Source organism: Mizuhopecten yessoensis, unplaced genomic scaffold, assembly GCF_002113885.1.
Source record: "Mizuhopecten yessoensis strain PY_sf001 unplaced genomic scaffold, ASM211388v2 scaffold716311, whole genome shotgun sequence".
NCBI lineage: Eukaryota > Metazoa > Mollusca > Bivalvia > Pectinida > Pectinidae > Mizuhopecten > Mizuhopecten yessoensis.
The window spans coordinates 210451-229934 of NW_018480053.1; the positions used below are offsets into that span (position 1 = coordinate 210451).

General features: G+C 34.8%; 1 protein-coding gene across 2 annotated transcripts; it reads left to right on the forward strand.

Moving 5' to 3' along the window:
- Nucleotides 1-125: 125 nt before the first annotated feature.
- LOC110442904 (serine/threonine-protein kinase PLK1-like) lies at nucleotides 126-17502 on the forward strand. Of its 2 annotated transcripts, none has more exons than XM_021486767.1 (13): nucleotides 126-391; nucleotides 3625-3732; nucleotides 4338-4454; nucleotides 5129-5346; nucleotides 6548-6643; nucleotides 7028-7227; nucleotides 8441-8560; nucleotides 9153-9260; nucleotides 9596-9691; nucleotides 10346-10499; nucleotides 10746-10875; nucleotides 13983-14099; nucleotides 14400-17502. In XM_021486767.1, exons 1-13 carry the CDS (start codon nucleotides 278-280, stop codon nucleotides 14646-14648), a joined length of 1827 nt encoding a protein of 608 aa, XP_021342442.1. In that variant the 5' UTR covers nucleotides 126-277; the 3' UTR covers nucleotides 14649-17502. The 2 variants fall into 2 exon arrangements, with proteins under 2 accessions (XP_021342442.1, XP_021342443.1); XM_021486768.1 differs by having other exon boundaries at nucleotides 278-391; nucleotides 8441-8554.
- The last annotated feature ends 1982 nt before the right edge of the window (nucleotides 17503-19484 follow it).

A 19484-nucleotide genomic window follows, 5' to 3' on the forward strand; every position in this document is an offset into this window, starting at 1 on the left:
CGGTCTTTCAAAACAGTGCAACAACTATGAAAAAGTAAAAGACGTTCCGAGTTTGTGAACTAACCAGTAATATTCGAGGTCATATATCACTGCCAATCAAATCAAATGTTGTTATTCGTGACGAACATAACTGGCAAATTTGAAAATGTGAGTTCCGAAGAGAAGCACTTGGAGACGACGTTTTCAGTTTAGACGAGAAACAAGGAAATTTTGGAAATTCATGTGCCTGGGTTGAAACGAACAACTTCTTATGCGTTTTCTAATTTAACTTATCAAAATGACAAGTGCTGCGAAATTAAGACGGGATGAAATAAGGAAAGACAACATCCCTGAAATTATTCTTGATCCAAGTTCAGGCAAACGCTATTTGAAAGGACGATTTTTGGGCAAGGTAAAACTGAAGAGATATTGTTGATTTAAAATTATATTGTCATCGTAGCGTTCATATTTTTTTCGGTTATTTTAAAGTTTTATATCGAATATATTGTTTTGGTGGACTGTTAAACATTTATCACCAAAGTTGTTGAGAAAAATAATCTTCAAAATGGCCGTTGGAAACGTGTTACAACGTGTTTAAAATCCAATCGATAACACTAAGTATTGTATATTTTTATAAATGTTATTAGAATTTAGTTAAAATTTAACATTTGAATGGTTTGATATTAATATGACATATGTCCGTAGTCAATGCATTGCAGTAAATGAAGTCGCCGCCAACTGTAGTTTGAATATATTCGATTTGAAATTGAACGTTGAACGACTCATTACAGGTTTATAAGTCATACTTTTAAATGTAATATATGATTTTTCAAGTCAACTTTCTAGTTTTGAGAATTAAAATTCAGTATTTTCATACTTATTTTTGTATTCACGTTTGTTTATTTTTAATTTTGCTGTTCTTTTGTTACTAAACCGTTGAACAATAATTGATGCATGACATCCGGTACTCTAGATGATTATTTACTATACTGTACAGTCCTACGGCGGTATAATTTAACAATACGTTTATAATTTAGTACAAACTTTTAAATGATGCAAAGCTTCTCTACCTTATTTAAATTAATTTCATGTCTTTCTGCCTTTTAAAACTTGGAAGTTTACCTGTCCTATATTTTATTGTTTTAGCACAGTCAACTAAGCTGTCTGTCATCTCTTTTGTTATAGTCAACAATAGAGATGGTTATCCAATCTTGTAAATCCAGTACATGTTAATATTTGTGTAGAACTTAATATGAACTAGGTGTACTATAGTACACTTCATTCTGTAAATGATTCATAAACTGTAAGTTATATAAGGAAACATACTTCATCGAGCTTTGATTTTATAAAGGAGACAGATAATGTTTACAGTTTAAAACCAATACGCTGTAGATGAGATACAACACATTTGTTCCAAAGTTTTGAAGCCTTCCATGGGTGTATTTGTCATTGAATTCAGTCATCCAGCTGAAAGAGATATAACATACTTCAAGGAAAAATTACTGGATTACAACATTCACATTTGATCAGCCTTTTTTATTGCGATGTTGACATATTTCAACACAATAGGTGTACATGTTTACTACAGGAATATCAATCCAGTCCTGACCAAGTCAATTTCAACACATCCATGAGTTGCAAATTTAAATGTCCAATAAGATTTTGTTGACTTATATTAGTAGCTATATAGTGCGCTTTTACCATAAATCGCAAATTGTCGAGTCATTTCTAGTCCCACAATAAATGCATATAAATGAAATCCTGCTTTAGGTTGTTTCTGCCAATAACAGGTTGGGCGCATATGGGTAATAATCCTGCATTCGGGTGACAGCTACCCATTTCTGATTTTCAGTAATAATTTTATTAATACAGGGTAATAAAGTGAAATAAAAACAAAAACACATAAAAAATACACTGTTAAAATATGTTAATTCAGTTGTCTAAATTTTTGTGAAAATGACAAATTGTATCACCTCCATTGCTTATACTAAATTATAGTGTGTTGTAGAGTAGCTATTGTCCTTTTCAAAAAAAGTTAGACATCAGAATTGATAAATTTTTGTGCACAAATGTACTTCATTGTGTTATTTATTTGATTTAGTTGACAGAATGATGCCCTTTTTTGCTCAAAGTGTTTAAAAGAACTTTGTGTGTTTATATTTCACTTCATTCCCCATTTCAGTAATAAAATTGTTACTCAAAAGGGTAACTGCTACCTAAATGCAGGATTATTACCCATATGCGCCATTGTGCCCAACCTAACTAACGGGTACCATAGACTCTTTAGACTGTCTAGAGGACCCATTGGCCAATTATCATGAATTGATAAGTACATATATATAAGCATTGGGGAAATTTGTCAACAAAATACAGGGTAATTGGCGTGTCAGGTTCTCTTGAGATGAAATGTATATCTTTCCTGTGAAAAAATCATGCGGAAATATTCAATATTGGTAGTTGGAATACACCTAGTCTGCTAGCCAACATCAGTTTGCTTAAATCTCAATCATATAAAATCAACCATCTTTGTAAATTGTGTTTCCTTGATATTACACAATTATACTGTACATCCCAAAAATTTTTTTACTTGTTTAACATATTTTCTTTCGATTCAAAGTTATTTCTCATTTTTTTTGTGGATTTTTTCTCAGCATTCTCAGTTAATTTCAGAAAATGTTGCATATTTTTTTTGAAGTATGAGAAATGTAATGGCTACAGATCTATATCATCAATACATCAAAGTGACCCACTCTAACTACACACAAACTATATCTTCTCAGAGTGCACCCTTGAATGTTGTGTCATAACAAAATCAAAGACTAAAGTAAACTGATCATGACCTGATATCATATACATATACCTGCCCTGATTACAGAGGAGCTCACCCATATCAACCCTTTTATCTTGTATGATAGAGATCACAAAAATGCAATTCAAGGTTCTGTAACATCACAACTTTTATGCTACCTGTAGTTGTTCATATATAACATCCAAAATGTTGGTGCACTAGAACCTTCAATTTTGTCGTGACATATGTATGTAGTTCACATGTATCTATTATATTAACAGAGTCTTAGAAGATACTTATTTTGACTCGAGAGTGAATGTGGAACTCTTTAGAGAAAAGGAACAGTATGTTTGAACATTAATTACATTGGTAATTAAGTATGCAGTGTTTTACACATAATGTTACCTTTTTTGCCCATTTTGGACCCAAATTTCAAAAGGAGAATGGGCAAGTTGGATGGACAAATTTATAGGTTTCCCAATACAAATGTTGGCCAATTTTTTTTCAGTTTTAATTTAAAGGTCCATATATATCAGTCACCCAAACTAGAAATTAATAATGGTTTTTTTTTTTAATTTAACATTTATGAAAAATCGAAAATAAACATCTAAATGTATGCTTTTTGTAGTCAACATTTAAAACCATAAACCTTATTGGTATATGCAACTTTGCTTTAATTTTATGAAAATTGAAATCTGAGAAAATATAGCTCAATACATTTAGCTAATAACAGCTCAATCGGACCTGAATATAATATCCATTACGTCATAAAATGAAACATTTATCAAATGCAACAGTCAGATATTCAAATGATGAAAGATCAATCAATCACATATACTTTCATATTAACATTTCAGGGTGGCTTTGCAAAATGTTACGAATTAACAGATGTGGAAACAAAAGAGATCTTTGCTGGCAAGATCGTGTCCAAGACATTACTGGTGAAACAGCACCAGAAGGACAAGGTATGTTGATCACCAGTCCACTTCAACACCTCCTCACCCTGATTTCTACAACAGAAGACTGTTAATTGAATTTGAAATTGTGGTCAGAGAAATCAAATACTCCGTTTTAGTTAATTGCCACCAATTGCAAGGATGTGCAATTACAGAAAGGATCAGCTATTCAATTCCAATGACAGTTATAATAATTATGACACTGGTCAAAACACAAGACTGGAAAGTTAACCTACTCCAGGACTCTATTGATAAAGCCCCCTTTTAATATACACCATATATATATGAAATACTTACTTTTATATATATTATATTGGTGTACATGTCCAGGTTGTGTTACTTTTCATGTTTCTGTGATAAATGCAAGTTATTATGTATGGTTGTGGGGTGGGTTTTTTTTTTTGTTGGTTTGTTTTTAGTACTTGTGAAAATATCACTCACAAAAAGATATTCACTCAGTTTAAGTTTATAAATGTATATATTTAAAACTTATACAAGATATTACTATAGTATGATTTATTTTGAAAAGTCAGTTGCTCATCATCAATTAAATAAATTTCTTTCTGTTTTAAATTCTCTGTTACAAATAACAATGAAATTCCCTTTCTTTACAGATGACCCAGGAGATTAGCATCCACCGCAGTATAAATTATAAATACATTGTCAAGTTCCACTCCTTCTTTGAAGATTCGGACAATGTATACATTTTATTGGAGCTGTGTAGGAGAAGAGTAAGTGCTGTCGGAGAACATTTCCTCTGGACTATATGCAAATTCTTCATATGCATGGGTGTAAAAATCAATGTAACGTACCCCCACACAACCAGTTTTAACGCAGGGGCAAATGCAAAAAGTTGGTACACTTGCTATGGGCAAGTGCAATAGATTGAATTCTTAAGCATGATTTTGCATTTGTTCTGTTCCCCCCACAGAATAAATGATTTACTTTACTGGCTGTAGTTAAGTGGAATTATACACTTACACCATTATGAAACAAACCAAATTCATGAAAAACAACTTCATCCTCGATTTGATGAAAAATATGCACTTCTGATAAAAATAACTGAAACTCTAGCTAAAATATACAGTTGGGATAGATGTAAGATTTACTTACTTAACTTACTGATTGATTGTATACATGTACTAATTATCATCTGAGGAACATTGTTTTGGCCTGAAAAGAATCTGTTTATTAAAAAGGATGTTGCACTGGCGTGACTAATAACCACACAAATCCAGACTTGGATTTCTGGAATTCAAAACTAACAAAATTAAATAACTGAATAAATTTTGAAAATTATTGAATCCACCACTGCAATTTAAAAGTAAATAATTGATATTATATTTGCAATAACTGAGAAATACTTCCATTATTATATTTCATGAAAAGTTATTGGTTCTTTCAGTCACTCATGGAACTTCATAAGAGAAGAAAGGCCATCACAGAGCCAGAGACGCGCTACTTGGTGCGACAGGTTATCCTAGCCTGTCAGTATCTCCATGGCAATAAGATCATCCACAGGGATCTTAAACTTGGCAACCTGTTTATTAATGATGAAATGGAAATGAAAATTGGTGACTTTGGATTAGCCACTCGTGTGGATTATGATGGGGAAAGGAAAAGGTGGGTTGTACTTATACATTCAGTCATTTTCGGGTTTTGGCAGATTTCTTTTGACTTTTTTGTGTTGGAAAATGGATGTACTAACAAATCATCTATTAATACAATAGTTTATAATGGTTTGATCTGATATGATATCGTAACAGGGCTAGACCACAAGGACCTGAGAATTTGTTACAGCTATATTTGGACCTACACTAGGGTGTTAGTAATTTTACATGTTTTAGGGTCCCAGGGTTTAGATCGACTTTCGGTAAAAATGAACATATATATACGAGGTGGGCGGAAAGCTCACAATGTCGAAAAGTCGACCCTACCTAACTTTCTTGCATCCGAGGAACAACATTTCTAGTTGATCTACCGAAAAATGCTTCGTACCGTTGGAAAGATGAATAATTTTTCTTTTAAAAACCTCCTATATGCATGTAAAATGTGTTCTCCTTCCGCGGACATGATCTCCTTTTCCTCCAAAATCACACACCATTTCAGAGTTTTTTGCAGTCATCGTGCCACTTTTTTCAATATTAATGAGGTTGAGGTCAGCGGATGCCGAAACATGCAGTGTTGGTTGGTTAAGCAAAAACATGGCTGCACTTCCAGCCAATCACACCACGAGTCTCGGCATGCGATGACCTCAACCTCATTAATATTTTTTTAAAGTGGAACGATGACTGCAAAAACTTTGAAACTCTGAAATGGCGTGTGTTTTTGTAGGAAACAGAGATCTTGTCCACGGAAAGAGAATACATTTTACGTGCATATAGGAGGTTTTTAAAGAAACAATATCTTTCCATTGGTACTAAGCATTTTCCGTAGATCAACTAGAAATGTTGTTTTTGATGCAAGAAAGCTTTCCGCCCTTCTCCTGTATATGATCATTGGGGGTGTCATTTTTACCCTAAAACATGTAAAATTACTCTGAACACCTTAGTTTAGGTCCAAATATAGCTGTTACAAATTCTCAGGTCCCTGTAGGCTAGACAATAAGGGTAGCCTGATCAAAACCAATGAAATCTGAAGCTGTACTAGTGCTTAAAATATCGCTAGCCTGATTGACTGGTCAATATAACTAATTTCAAAGTCTAAAGCTTCATTCCCAATACAGTACACAATAAAGACCAGAACTTGTACGGCTACATGTATACTTATTTGTTGCCGCTACAATGTGGATTGTATAAAAATGATGATCTTTTCTGTTTTTCAGAACGTTATGTGGGACACCAAACTATATAGCCCCGGAAGTACTTAATAAAAAGGGCCACAGTTTTGAAGTTGATGTCTGGTCACTTGGCTGTATTGTGTAAGTTTTTGGTGATACTATATTGAGTTTTACTATTAAAATGGCTCCGTTGCACAATATTTTCCACTTTGAAAATAGATATAATAGGTTTAATGGAAAACCTTTCAGTATCCTATGTGTATTTATTGGTAAAAGTGTGTCAAAAATGTTGATATTTACTATGAAAGTTTAGGTGGGGCTTGCAGATTTTGTTCAAAATCTATCTGTAGCCTAATGTTCATAATTTGAAATTGCGCACCCCAGGGCATAAATCAAATCTGTATACTTTTTCAACTAAAGCTACATGTACATCAATTCAAACACATTCCATATTTTGAAGTATCTCGGAAACGAAAAGCTTGGCTACATTGCCCTGACTTGGTTTTCACTTGCACACTTTTTTAGGTATACCCTATTGGTTGGGAAACCTCCATTTGAGACAACCTGTCTAAAGGATACTTACATGAGAATAAAAAAGAACGAGTACCACATCCCATCACGGGTGAGCCAGCCTGCCAAAAATCTGATTATCAAACTGCTCAAGGCTGACCCCACAGACAGACCCAATATGGAAAAAATGCTTGATGATGAATTTTTCACTTGTGGTAAGTAATCAATTACACAATAAGTCATGACTGTATTTTTAAAGAGAAAGGGGGATCTTTTGATAATTACAGATATTAAAATCAGGATGGAAATGTGCAGGCACTGATGCAATCATATTTAGAATAATAAAATATGTGCTGCAGAGGCATTTATCCCAATACAATATTTTCACTCTGCAAATAGTTTCAGGAGTCAAATATTGGATAAGAATTATTAATACATTTCTAAATAATTTCTTCGGGTTGGTAAGTATGGATTGCAGAATCACATCGCAAGGGCAATGAGAACATGTGCGGATCCGGAAGGGGCTTTAAAACGGGTTCAAAATAAGGGGAAGAACAAGAAAAGGCCAATCAAGGATAAGAACAAAACCAAAGGTCAAGTGGTCATCCTGTATATAAAGGGTATATCCGAAACCATCCAGAGGATATATGGTGGTCATGGCATAGCAACAGCCATGAAGCCCCACAAGACGCTTCACAATATCCTAGTACAGAGAATGCATATACAAAATCGGATGCAAAAACTGAAATGGACATTGATTGTGTGGACAACTCGTACACATTTTACACCTTTGTGTGCATACGCTTCACTGGTCATTTGTCTGATGAAGGTGACAGTGTACATATATCCTACTAGTCATCAAAATAGAAAATTTTATTGGTTGTGTAAAAAGAATTTTTCATAATTATGAATACAATTCCATAGAAATGTAGACAGATTCCTAGTTCTTCTGCAATTTTTGGAGCTCTTTCACCAAGAGCTTCAAAAGAAAATGAAAGCTGTCTAAATTTCTTTTCTTTGCGCTAATGCCAGAAGACTTAATAAGTAAGACTTTTGACATTTTGGCAGAGATAAAGATCAACTTGAAAATATTCATTGTACATATAGAGTTGAGATTGTAAGTTTTTCAAAATCGATATGTTGTCAAAATGTCTCGAGTGCTCATTTTCGCTTAAATAGAAAAATACACACTAACAATACAGGTTCCTCACTGATTTTTTTTTTAATTCTCTTGTATTGAATATATTTGAGATCAGTTGTCACATTTGTGAGGTTAGATGTCACAACTGGGTCAATGATGTTACAGTAATTCTGAATCCTTTCAACCAATATGTTCTCAAAAGGTCATAATTACAAACATACAGATAACAGTATATACCTAACACATAGTTTTGTGACGATAAACTAAAACACTTTTGTATGTTTTAGGTTACTTACCGACTCGCTTGCCTACAAGTTGTCTGACAATGGCGCCACGGTTCGACACACTTGCCAAATCTGAATCCATGTCCAGGCGGCCTTTACATGAAATCAACAGAGCAGGTAAAGGTTAGCATGCTGTTTATTCTAGAAGTGCTGAGCATATAGAGCATATGTAGCATTCTGTGGTAAATTGTGTACAAAGTTTTCTTTGATTGAAAGTGGTGTTTAGTTGATCAGAAAAATCATCAAAATCGTAAAAGAGAGTGGTTAAGTTTGTTGATACATTGTATATAAATGTATTGTTTTTCTGGTCAACATCAAAGGCTGTAATATTGGAAAAAATATCTTAATAAACACTGTTGGATGAATACTTGCCAAACCCTTAAAAATAGTGCAGTCCATGCAAATTATAAATTTTCTTATTGACTTCAAAACACTTTTACAGAAATAATTCACGAGTGGTAAGGTCAAAAATTATTCATGTTACAAATAAACATGACTTTAATTGATTAAACTGCTTTAAAAGTCACTAGGGGTTGGTGCGAGAGTGTTAAGCATGAACACAAAGAAAGATTCATAAAAATGAACTACTTCAATTGGATCCATTTGAAAATGAGTTGTTGGCAGTTTCCCCCTTTATTAAACTGATGACAAACTGGAATCCAAATATTTAAGAAATAACTAGTTTTAATAACATACTTTGGTACAATGTATTCAGACCCTAATACCAGACCTGCCACAGCCTTACCTGAGATGATGAAGAAGGAGGATAAACGTCCAGAGCATTCCGAGGGTGAAGAGGCAGAAGGACGAAGCAGGAAAGGCAGTGAGTACACAAAACAGTTACAGTAAACCTTCCTGTTTAAACGTTAAAGATTGAAAAATAAAAACAGCTTAAAAGTGATCTATTTTACTTCGGGAAAACAAATTATCAAAGAAGAATAGATTAAATGGTGGGAGTCAGGTGATAGTTTTCTGCAATATCCCACTCTGAATAAATACAGCTCAACTATATATATACAATGTGTACTTGTGTTGATACCGATGTTGGAATGGAGCTTATAAGAAATTTTCTTTTTCACTTGAACCATTCCTCATAAATCAGTTCAATATCCAACATTTTGTAGGTTGCTGATTGTCTAAATACTCTTTTTTTCGCAGGTGATGAGCCAACAGATTTCTACCTTTCCGACTTGTTTGCCCAATTGGGTACTGTGGTAGCTGCTCGGCCATCAGAAAGAGCCCTGGTACAGGAAGGTGAGTACCAACTTTTTATTGGAATGTTTTCCCTATGTTAGCTGCAAAGTAAATGCAATTTGAAAAATGTCCAGCAGAAATATGCTGGTAATTTCAAAATACAGTGGGATCTGTCTAATCAAACACCTAAATATTTTGATATCCTAATTTGACTTCCTGGCCCTGTTTCCCATACATTGTCAAAATTATCAGATTACACATGTTTCATTAACGATATATATCAATATAACTGCCACCTTTGGAATGATTTTTGATACATTTTAAAACATAATAATTAGTATTACGATTTATCATTTCGAAATAGTTTGCCACTATTAAAACATTGTATTTACCAACAGAGATGTACCATTCCACTAGCCTGCAGCTGGTATATTTTGTAACAGGACTGACAAACAATTTTGTATATATACATGTATGCATTGTATAATGAAAAATAGGTTGGGCGTGTAGATTTATCTGTGCACAATAATTGAAAATGAAGTCTGGATATAACACCTGGCAGTGAGTAAAATCATCCAAAGGATTTAAATTTACAAATTAAGTTCTTTCCATTTAAATGTGAAAAGAGATTCTGTGCACAAAAATTGAAAATGCATGCCTCCAAGCCATAACTTATCTCTCATTTAATTATTTTGCCATTTTGCCTGGTTGTAGAGGATGCCCTAGACCCCGCCTGTATCCCCATCTACTGGGTGAGTAAGTGGGTAGACTACTCGGACAAGTACGGCCTGGGCTACCAGATGTGTGATAATAGTGTAGGAGTACTCTTTAACGACTCTACCCGACTCATCCTATTGGCCAATGGCGAGTAAGTATCCCACCACAAACACCTAAAGTGATAATATCATGTACCCAAACTACTTGTTTTTAGTCAGAACGAATAGCCTTTAACTGAATTTAAAAAGTTTGTATTGAAATAAGTTGACAAGGAGGTATTTTAAACTTTTATACAAGACATCTCCAAAATTGAAAGGCACAAGCACTCATTTCTGAAAAGAAGAAAAAGATAAAATTTTGAAGTTTCCTATTGACACGGGGTTGAAATTATTTTCAGAAATGTGCAGTACATTGAGCGAGACAGTACAGAACACTATCATACCATCAAAGTTTTCCCCGAGACGCTCACCAAGAAAGTGACGCTGCTCAAGTACTTCAGGAACTACATGAACGAGCATTTATTAAAGGTATGAGCAACACAAGTTGACTTGGAATATTTAGTTAAGGAAAACTCCAAGTCACTTTATATTAAACATCTCTTGATCCCTTGTGTACATCATCTTCGCTAGCCAAGTGTTCGCTTCGTATACACTCCACTTACCCTTGGCGGATATAGCTGTGTTTTCATAATTCCCTCCACTGCCACCTAGCGGATATACCGAGTTAATGCTCTTCTCCCAAAAAAAATTAACCAATCAGAATGACCGTTACATACACACACCATTGGCATGTTGACGAAAGCATGTCACATGTATGTTGAGGCGGATTATAAATGACAGAGCAATATGGAAACAATCCAAAGGCAGCACACATATTTTCCTAGGTCATCATTTACATGTGGCACATAGTCGAGGATTTCTGATTTAAAAGTCCAGAATTTTCCCCAAAGATCGTTCGCCTATTCTTTGGGGGCAAAACACAACATAAACGAAAACATGCTTTGAACAGGGCTTCGCAATTACTGTTTCCTTCGTCAACAGCGCTATATGTAAGACGCGATTTCATTGGATGCGAGTGATTAACACCGCACAAAAATTTGAAGGCTCGGTAAACACAGCTATATCCGCCAAGGGTATGTGAAGTGTATACGAAGCGAACACTTGGCTAGGGCAGATGTGTGAACACTGGTTTTGATATTTGGTCCTGTCATTTTTAGTCACCCCTGGGGGAACCCAAGTGGGGACTATTAATTTCAGTTACAGGCCCAGATTTTGACATCTGTTGCTTTACGCTAAAAACGCTTTCGTGTGTTTGCTTCTGTCGGAATATACCAGGCGCTAATTACTAGTGGTGTACCGATAATCGGAAACATCGATTAAATCAAGTTTGAAAAGGGTCCGATCCAATAATCTATTTTGCTGATGAAAGATTGATTATGTTCAATTGTATTGTAATCATTTTCTAACTTGAAGCAGACGCAACATCTGCACCGACATTATAAATTTGGTGGTTAATATAAAAATGGAACTGTATATGGTAAAAAAAGCGGAATTGCTTTTCGTTGCGTCACTTGTATTCGTTTCGTATAGTACATACATCCGCATTTTGTATCGACCGAAACCGCCATATTTGAAAGCTGGTAAACTGAAGCTAGCAGGAGTGTTTTTCTTGATAAATAATCATTGATTGCTATGTTATAGTGATTGGAGCATTCAAATGGGGGTAATTAATACCTAAACTGTGAGTACACCTAGTTGTCATCACGTTTTGAGTCAAAACAGAGATTATAATTGAATCCTTTCTTCCATCTAGATTTTGGAAACGAGCATTTTCTCATCAGTCGGCACAATTACATCAGATAATAAATTGACCGGCCTCTTATGTTACACGAGTAGGTCATTTAAACCGATAATCGATCGATTATATAGTTCCGATTATCGATCTTGAATATTTGATCGATTCCCAGCACTACTAATTACAAGCTCTTGGATAACTCAGATATCGATTTCCTTTTTAAACAGGAATAGCATTAAACCTAAAGGCGTTCCAAATTTCACATAGGAGTTACATATAACCTAAAGATGTTCTGTGTATGAACAGACTGTTATATAATAAATTGCTATTGATTGGTTTAGATATTTTATGACTGACCAATGACTACCGTCAATATTCACGTATAGTGGGCACTTTTTTTTAAAATGAAAAATGAAGTGCCAAGAAAGGGGTGTACAGGATAATCAAGAACAATCCAAAACCAGTCCTTGGTCGTAACCATTCATCGTAATGATTTTTGGAAATGTTTTGAAATATGCTCGCAGCAATAAACTAAATTTCGTTGAATAACCCCTGATTGCATTGTCAATTTAATTATTACGAAAAGTTGCAAGTTTAAGTCATATTATATGATAGAATCAGATAAATAAACTCGAGTAAAGTAGGCCCAACTTTTCAGGACGTTATGTTGTGAATTGATAAATACCACGTATGGGGAAACATAACGGAGAATTGCATCGTCATTAGCATAGTCTGGGGTTAAAAAGTCATTCTTGGGTAAAATCATGCTGGACTATTCAATCTTGATAGTAGGAATGTGTCAAAACGACATGGGTAAAGTGGCTAAGTTCGCAAGTTTGTGTACTGCAAAAAGTCAAGGTCGCAATGTACTATTAACCGGAAGGAATTCACAAGATGACATTCATGCGAGTTGAACAGCTAATGATAACAGTTAAGAGTTTGAAAAATAAATATTAACAGGCTCAAAACAGCCAAATACATTCTGATGATTTCTTTTCAAAGAAGAATTGCTGAAATCACAATTGTTTGGTGTTCTTCATGTCTCGCGAATTCGACTGTTGGCGGTCCTCATCGGACCTGTTTGAGTGACTGCTTTTAAGCGTACACACTGCCGATATCGATGTCCAATCAGAAAACTACTTGGAAAAGTATTTTATAACAACAAAAAAGTAGAATTTATCTGTATATATAAGATTGAATCTTTTCTGAAACTTATTGTTGTGAAAACAACATCATTATTTTCCAATTACCTGTTCTGCCCATGCCAGATGATCGTGTCAGCAGATGTCCCCGTACTCGAGGTGTCGGTCAACGCTTACATTATATTTGCCACATGCTTTCTTATCAATTCCATGTGTTGGCATGGCTACCTAAACAGCATTTATGTATTTACACCTGGTCATTTTTAGACCATTTTGATTGACAGGTGGAAATATCAGTTGTAGCTTGGTCAATGATTTATCTGAAGTCATTTTGGCATATTTCTAGTTTCTTTTAAATTTCTGTATATCAACCCTTGTTTGATTTGTACTCTTATCAACTCGACCTTAACTGCTGATCTATACATAAAGTTGTTATTTTAAAAAGAAACACCTTTTTCCTTGGTAGACTTTCCCTGCATAAGTAGTTTTCTGGATAAAAATGTGGTGACTGTTTACTTGGTGAAATGTTTTTTCCAAGACATATACAGAAGTTTCCAGCTGGTCAACCTGTACTATGATATTCCCTTTTTTCAAATAAAAATACACCGCATCCTCTATTGTTGTTAGTGAATTGACACAACCAAAACAGTAGAAGGAATGTGTGAACAAAACAATAAATGTTGGTCATTTTGTTACAGGCTGGTGCCAACATGACCCCTCGGGAGGGTGATGACATGACCCGTCTACCCTTCCTGAGGACCTGGTTCAGGACACGTAGTGCTATCGTCCTTCACCTCAGCAATGGCACACTACAGGTAAGAGATAACCGAGTTGTTTATGCCCCAGAGACACAGTCGAGGGAATATTAATCATTGTCGTTTATGTTAGGTGGTATAATGACATCTGGGTTTGACTTTGTATATAACTCCATAACTTTAATACTATAAGTACAACTTTCATCAAACTTCATAATTATATGCATACGTCTTGAGAGGTACTTTACCAAAATATCAAATGTAGGTTACTATGACCTATTTTTTGCACTTGAAACAAAAGAAGGGACGTCCTATATGTACATTTGACAAACGACTTTTTAGTTTCATTTTTATTTCCAGATCAACTTCTTCCAGGACCACACAAAGATAATCCTCTGTCCGTTGATGCAGGCAGTGACCTACATTGATGAGAAGAGAGACTTTCATATATTCAGACTATCTTTGATAGAGAAATACGGGTGTTCTAAAGAACTGGCTAGCAGAATTCGCTACGCCAAGACAATGGTCGAACGTCTGATGACGACAAAGTCTGGATCAGGACGCGTACGATCTGCAGCACCTCCAACAGCCACAACCACAACCACTTAGAAGGCACCCTCCTCTGTGTTGTGAACAGACATTAACAGACACGTCGCTGTACCGTGACCTGAGCTAGAGATCTCAGATACAATCAACAAAAGGTTGCTATATACTCAGTCCCCCCAGACTAAGGATAGTGCCCCTATAGATTACAATACTAATTACAGGGGACCATATATATTCAGGGGCTCTAAAAACTGAGGGACTAGTGCATGTTTGAACTCTAACAGACTACAGGCATTGTACAGTTCCATGTTATTGCATTTAACTATGTACATTATCTGTATATATTTATATAAATCATGCACACCATTTCCGTAACTTGCCTTTTCTGATCCATTATCATTCTTCTCTGTCTCTCTATCTTTCATTGTTTTAAAGCTTTTCCTCGTCTTGCACACAATCTTGTTCAATGAAGAGTTTTGCAGAAGTCCAGGAAAATGTCTGTAACACATATTTTTTTCTTGAACTCCAGTGTTATGCTTCCAGTTGAAAGGATGTTCATGGAACTGGGACAAGATGATCCTCTTCATTTTAGTAAATTGGAGAGAATTTTTGGCTGGACCACAGTTGTTTGTGAGAAAGGAAGTGACCCTTGGTTTGATTAACTGTTTTTGAGGAATTTAGTGGAGGTCTGTCAGATATAAAAGGTCTACTACATGATTTGATATTAATAAAAAAGGTGACTCATAAACAGGTGGACAAACCAGCACACCCGTAAAACCCTTCCAATGTAGTATTTGTGAATAAAGATTATTATTTAGATTGCTTGCGAAATATACACTAATTAAAAAAAAAATGAAGTTTGAATTTATGAAAGTGACCCAATGTAAATATCTTAATATAGTGAGTAATATATTTTCATGTTTATCTCTGAAAAAGTTGGTTGCAAATTAAAATAACATGAAGGATGTAGCTTTTGTTTCTTTCTCAGATTCAAATCTGAAATCCCTCTATGTACAACCAGGACAACCATTGTTCATGAAAATCCTGTGATTAATACATTATGTATGAACAGTAATTACCACCAACAAGTTTTGACAACTATTTTCCATGTGTTAATCTCTAAACCTCTTGTTTTTATAACTTATACATCATTTCCTTTCCTATCACTGGTGTCTTTTATATACCGTCTGTATTTGTACAGGTTTGGGTGGTCTTGTTTTAACTTGTTCTGTCTGTTGTTAATTTCACAAAAATGTTAAATTATTGGTGATTTGACTCTTCACAGTAAATGATTCTCGGACACTCCTGTTTTTGCTTTTTGAAAGTGTCATACCGTGTGCTCATATTGAAATAGAAATAGTGCTTTATCATCAAGGTCAGGCAGCAACAATGCTGAATCCATACACAATATCGAATTGTCAAATCATTGAGAAGAGAATCTCTTTATTTTTGAATGAAAGAGATAACTTACAACTTACCTTAGGAATGTTTTCCCTTTTTAGTTGCTTACTAAACACTGGGGGTAGTAGTGGTAGGTATTTCACAATAAAATACGCAATTCTACAGTGCTTAAGTTTTAAATGTTAATTATTGTATTGTAATTCACCAGTTGAATCATTTAAATCATGAGTTAATCTAATATAAAAACAATTGTCTGAATTAGGAAGTACATGAAAAATTCATTTTGATATCAAGTAGTGCTTTTTGGCCGGATTGCAATGCAATCGGAGCTTATTTCTGAATTTCTTTGAATGTTAGAAGTTTTCCATATCAGGACCCATTTAAATACAGTTAACCTTTTCCCTTTCCATATTGGTTGAAATATTTCAATTTTGGAAATTTTATTTAAAATTTGTAATTAGGCGGGTTTTGTGTTTTGAATCAAAATAGAAATAGGATCTGCCTGGTTATGAACATTAATACATATAATAAATGTGATGAAGACTAGTGTTGGTTTATTTACCAGATATATGGTGGCACTTTGTTTTGTAATAAGTAATTTATTTATGTTTATTAAGTCTGGTTGATTTGATTTTCAGGCCCCCCAGGTTAGTTTTGGGATTTTGTTCTATGAATTCATATGTGTTCATTTATTGAGTTAGAATCATGGTTTTTATAACTGGGGAGAAATTTTCGTGAACATTGCTATAAAATTGGTTTTGTTGCCCTATAAGGGCAGTGTGGAGTGAAGCTGGTGTCAGAATCTATACTGTTAAGTTTCTATTTTGCATGTGGTTATGTTTTTCTTGGACAGTATTTTCCCATGAAAGGTAGATTCAGTGAGTTTATTTGTCATTTATTAGAACTAGTGTATGCAATGATAAAATAATCAGGAGAATAAGTCAATCCACAAAATACTGGGCTAATGAAAGGAAGCTTTACATTAGGAATAGTCTGAACAGCAATGATAATGTATGAAAATATCCCATTTCAATGCAACTTGGGCTTCAGATATGAATGTAAGTGTGGAAGGTTGTTACTCTGTTGTGCTAGAAATTGAGTGGCTATCATATAGTGTTTGTGTGTATGTGTCTGAAAGGCCAGAAACTACTACTGGTGAGTGTATGTGTGCAAACAAGCTGTATTTTGTGTGTTTTTGATGTGCTAACGATAAATTTGCAGATCCATGCAAATGGACATTTTGTGCCACCTCAGTGACTTGTTTAAACATTGTTAAATCATGGATGTTTATAGAAGCATTTGCATATCTTCATGATAAGCAGTGCTGTGATTTCATTGACTAATTTTATAAGGAATAATTCATAAAATACAAATAGCATTTCAACTGTATCATGTATATGATCATTGTAGAACAAAGAAACACATCAGCATATATCATACACAGTCTCACATTCTCATAAACACCTGTGATTTTGTGTTAAAATGTCAATGATGTCAATAAAACGAGAAAAATAAATGGCTGTTTATTGTTTAATGTTCACTATATTTCTATTGTACAGGAAAGAATCTACCACCGACTCAAAATGTTATGAAAGCTTAACACGAAGAACTGTAACACATCAATGTTCTTTAAAATAGGAAATTGGTCAGATTATTACGTCTTGCTGCTTAGAATATTCAAGGACCAATAATGTTATGAAGTAAAATTTAAACTTTGACAGAAATTCACAAATCATTCCCAACTGATGTTTGTTACCTGTCAGAAATAAAACCATGGAAAACAAGCCCTTGTTATCACCAAAAAGGTAGTTCCACCATTTGGTAAAGTAGTTAAAAATTACCATGAATCAATACAAATAAAATACATCTTTATAATCCCGAATCATAGCAATAAGTATTAAGTTGAAATTTTTATTCAATTTGACCCTTTTTGGCCCCGCTCCTTGAGGCTGGGGACCATATAATAAACAATTAAACTATAGTAAAGTTTACCCCCTCCTTGGGAAACGCGAGACCCAGGGTCATGAAATTAAAAAAAAATGTAAAGCAACTTAAGACCCTTCCATCTATGAAGAGTATTTGATTCTACCATATCTGGATCTTGAGAAGAAGATTTTTGAAATTTTAGTCTTTTTGACCCTGCCCATCAGTCAGGGCTGATTTGTGCATATCATCAAACTGCTATCCAATACTGATTATGCTAACCAAGTTTGAACTAATTCCAATGGAAATTAAACAATGCTGGTCCAAAATGTGATTTCCCTATATAAACTATTGTAAAGTTTACCCCCTCCCCAGGGTCATGAAATTCACTATTTTGGTAAAGCATTTTGAGAAATAGCGATAACAAACCTTCACTATCAAAATCCAAGATGACTGCCTGTCGGCCATGTTGTTTATCCGATCAGTCTCAAAAGTTGTCCTGCACAACTAGGGACCAAGGGGATCCTACATATAAAATTTTAGAAAGATCCCTCTAGTACTTCTGAGAAAAAGCCAAAGCAAACCTTCACTATCAAAATCCAAGATGGCTGCCTCTCGGCCATATGTTTATCTGATCAGTCTCAAAAGTTGCACTGCACAACAAGGGACCAATGGGAACCTACATATAAAATTTGAGAAAGATCCCTCTTGTACTTCCTGAGAAATAGTGATAACAAACCTTCACTATCAAAATCCAAAATGGCTGCCTGTTGGCCATATTGTTTATCCAATCGGTCTCAAATTCCCTGCACACCTAGGGACCAAGGGGAACCTGCATATAAAATTTGAGAAAGATCCCTTTTGGTACTTCCTGAGAAATAGCCATAACAAGAATTGTTTAAGGACGGACCACGGACGCAGGGCGATTTGAATCCCCCACCATCGGATGTATTAATGATATTGGCAGACTTTTAGCCCACCATCAGATGATGGTGGGCTTTAATCTGCTAATATCATTAATACAACTGCATTAATAAATTCCTTGTCATTTTGATGAAATACTATATTACTAATATACATATATGTAACTGCTAAAGGCCATCGAGTTGCATTGAGGAATCCCTCATTATTACAAGATAATCTAGACTTCAGGTTAACACTAGCATTCTACTTACAGCGGCAATGTAAATATAAAGAGGATATCCAAAGAGAAATGACTGGTTTGCATTACATCTAACAGCAGTTAATATATTCTAGATAGAGTACAATCTCCTCCTTGATACTCCAGGAGTTGCACTCACTTTTATTCTCTGCACCCCTGGCATATGCCGTGGCAACATTGAAGGCTCGGTGTGCACCACCTTGTGAATGAGACGAGAAGACAAGTTTGATCCTTTGATGAACATCAAAAGAATCTCGCGGTCTCGTAATGGTACAATAGACTCCTTTCGAAATCGGTTCTCACACCTTTGTAATGTTCAAAGGACCGGTATCTGCTAAGCGATTGGTCAGGTTTCTTTACCAGAGACCAATCAAATAGCTAGCCACATGCCTTCAATTTTGCTATGACATATT

Coding starts and splice junctions, on each gene's coding strand:
- LOC110442904 (XM_021486767.1), top strand. CDS start 278: ATGACAAGTGCTGCGAAATTAAGACGGGATGAAATAAGGAAAGACAAC. Junction 7,228..8,440: donor TGATGAATTTTTCACTTGTG/GTAAGTAATCAA, acceptor TGTATGTTTTAG/GTTACTTACCGACTCGCTTG. Junction 14,100..14,399: donor TCAGCAATGGCACACTACAG/GTAAGAGATAAC, acceptor TTTTATTTCCAG/ATCAACTTCTTCCAGGACCA.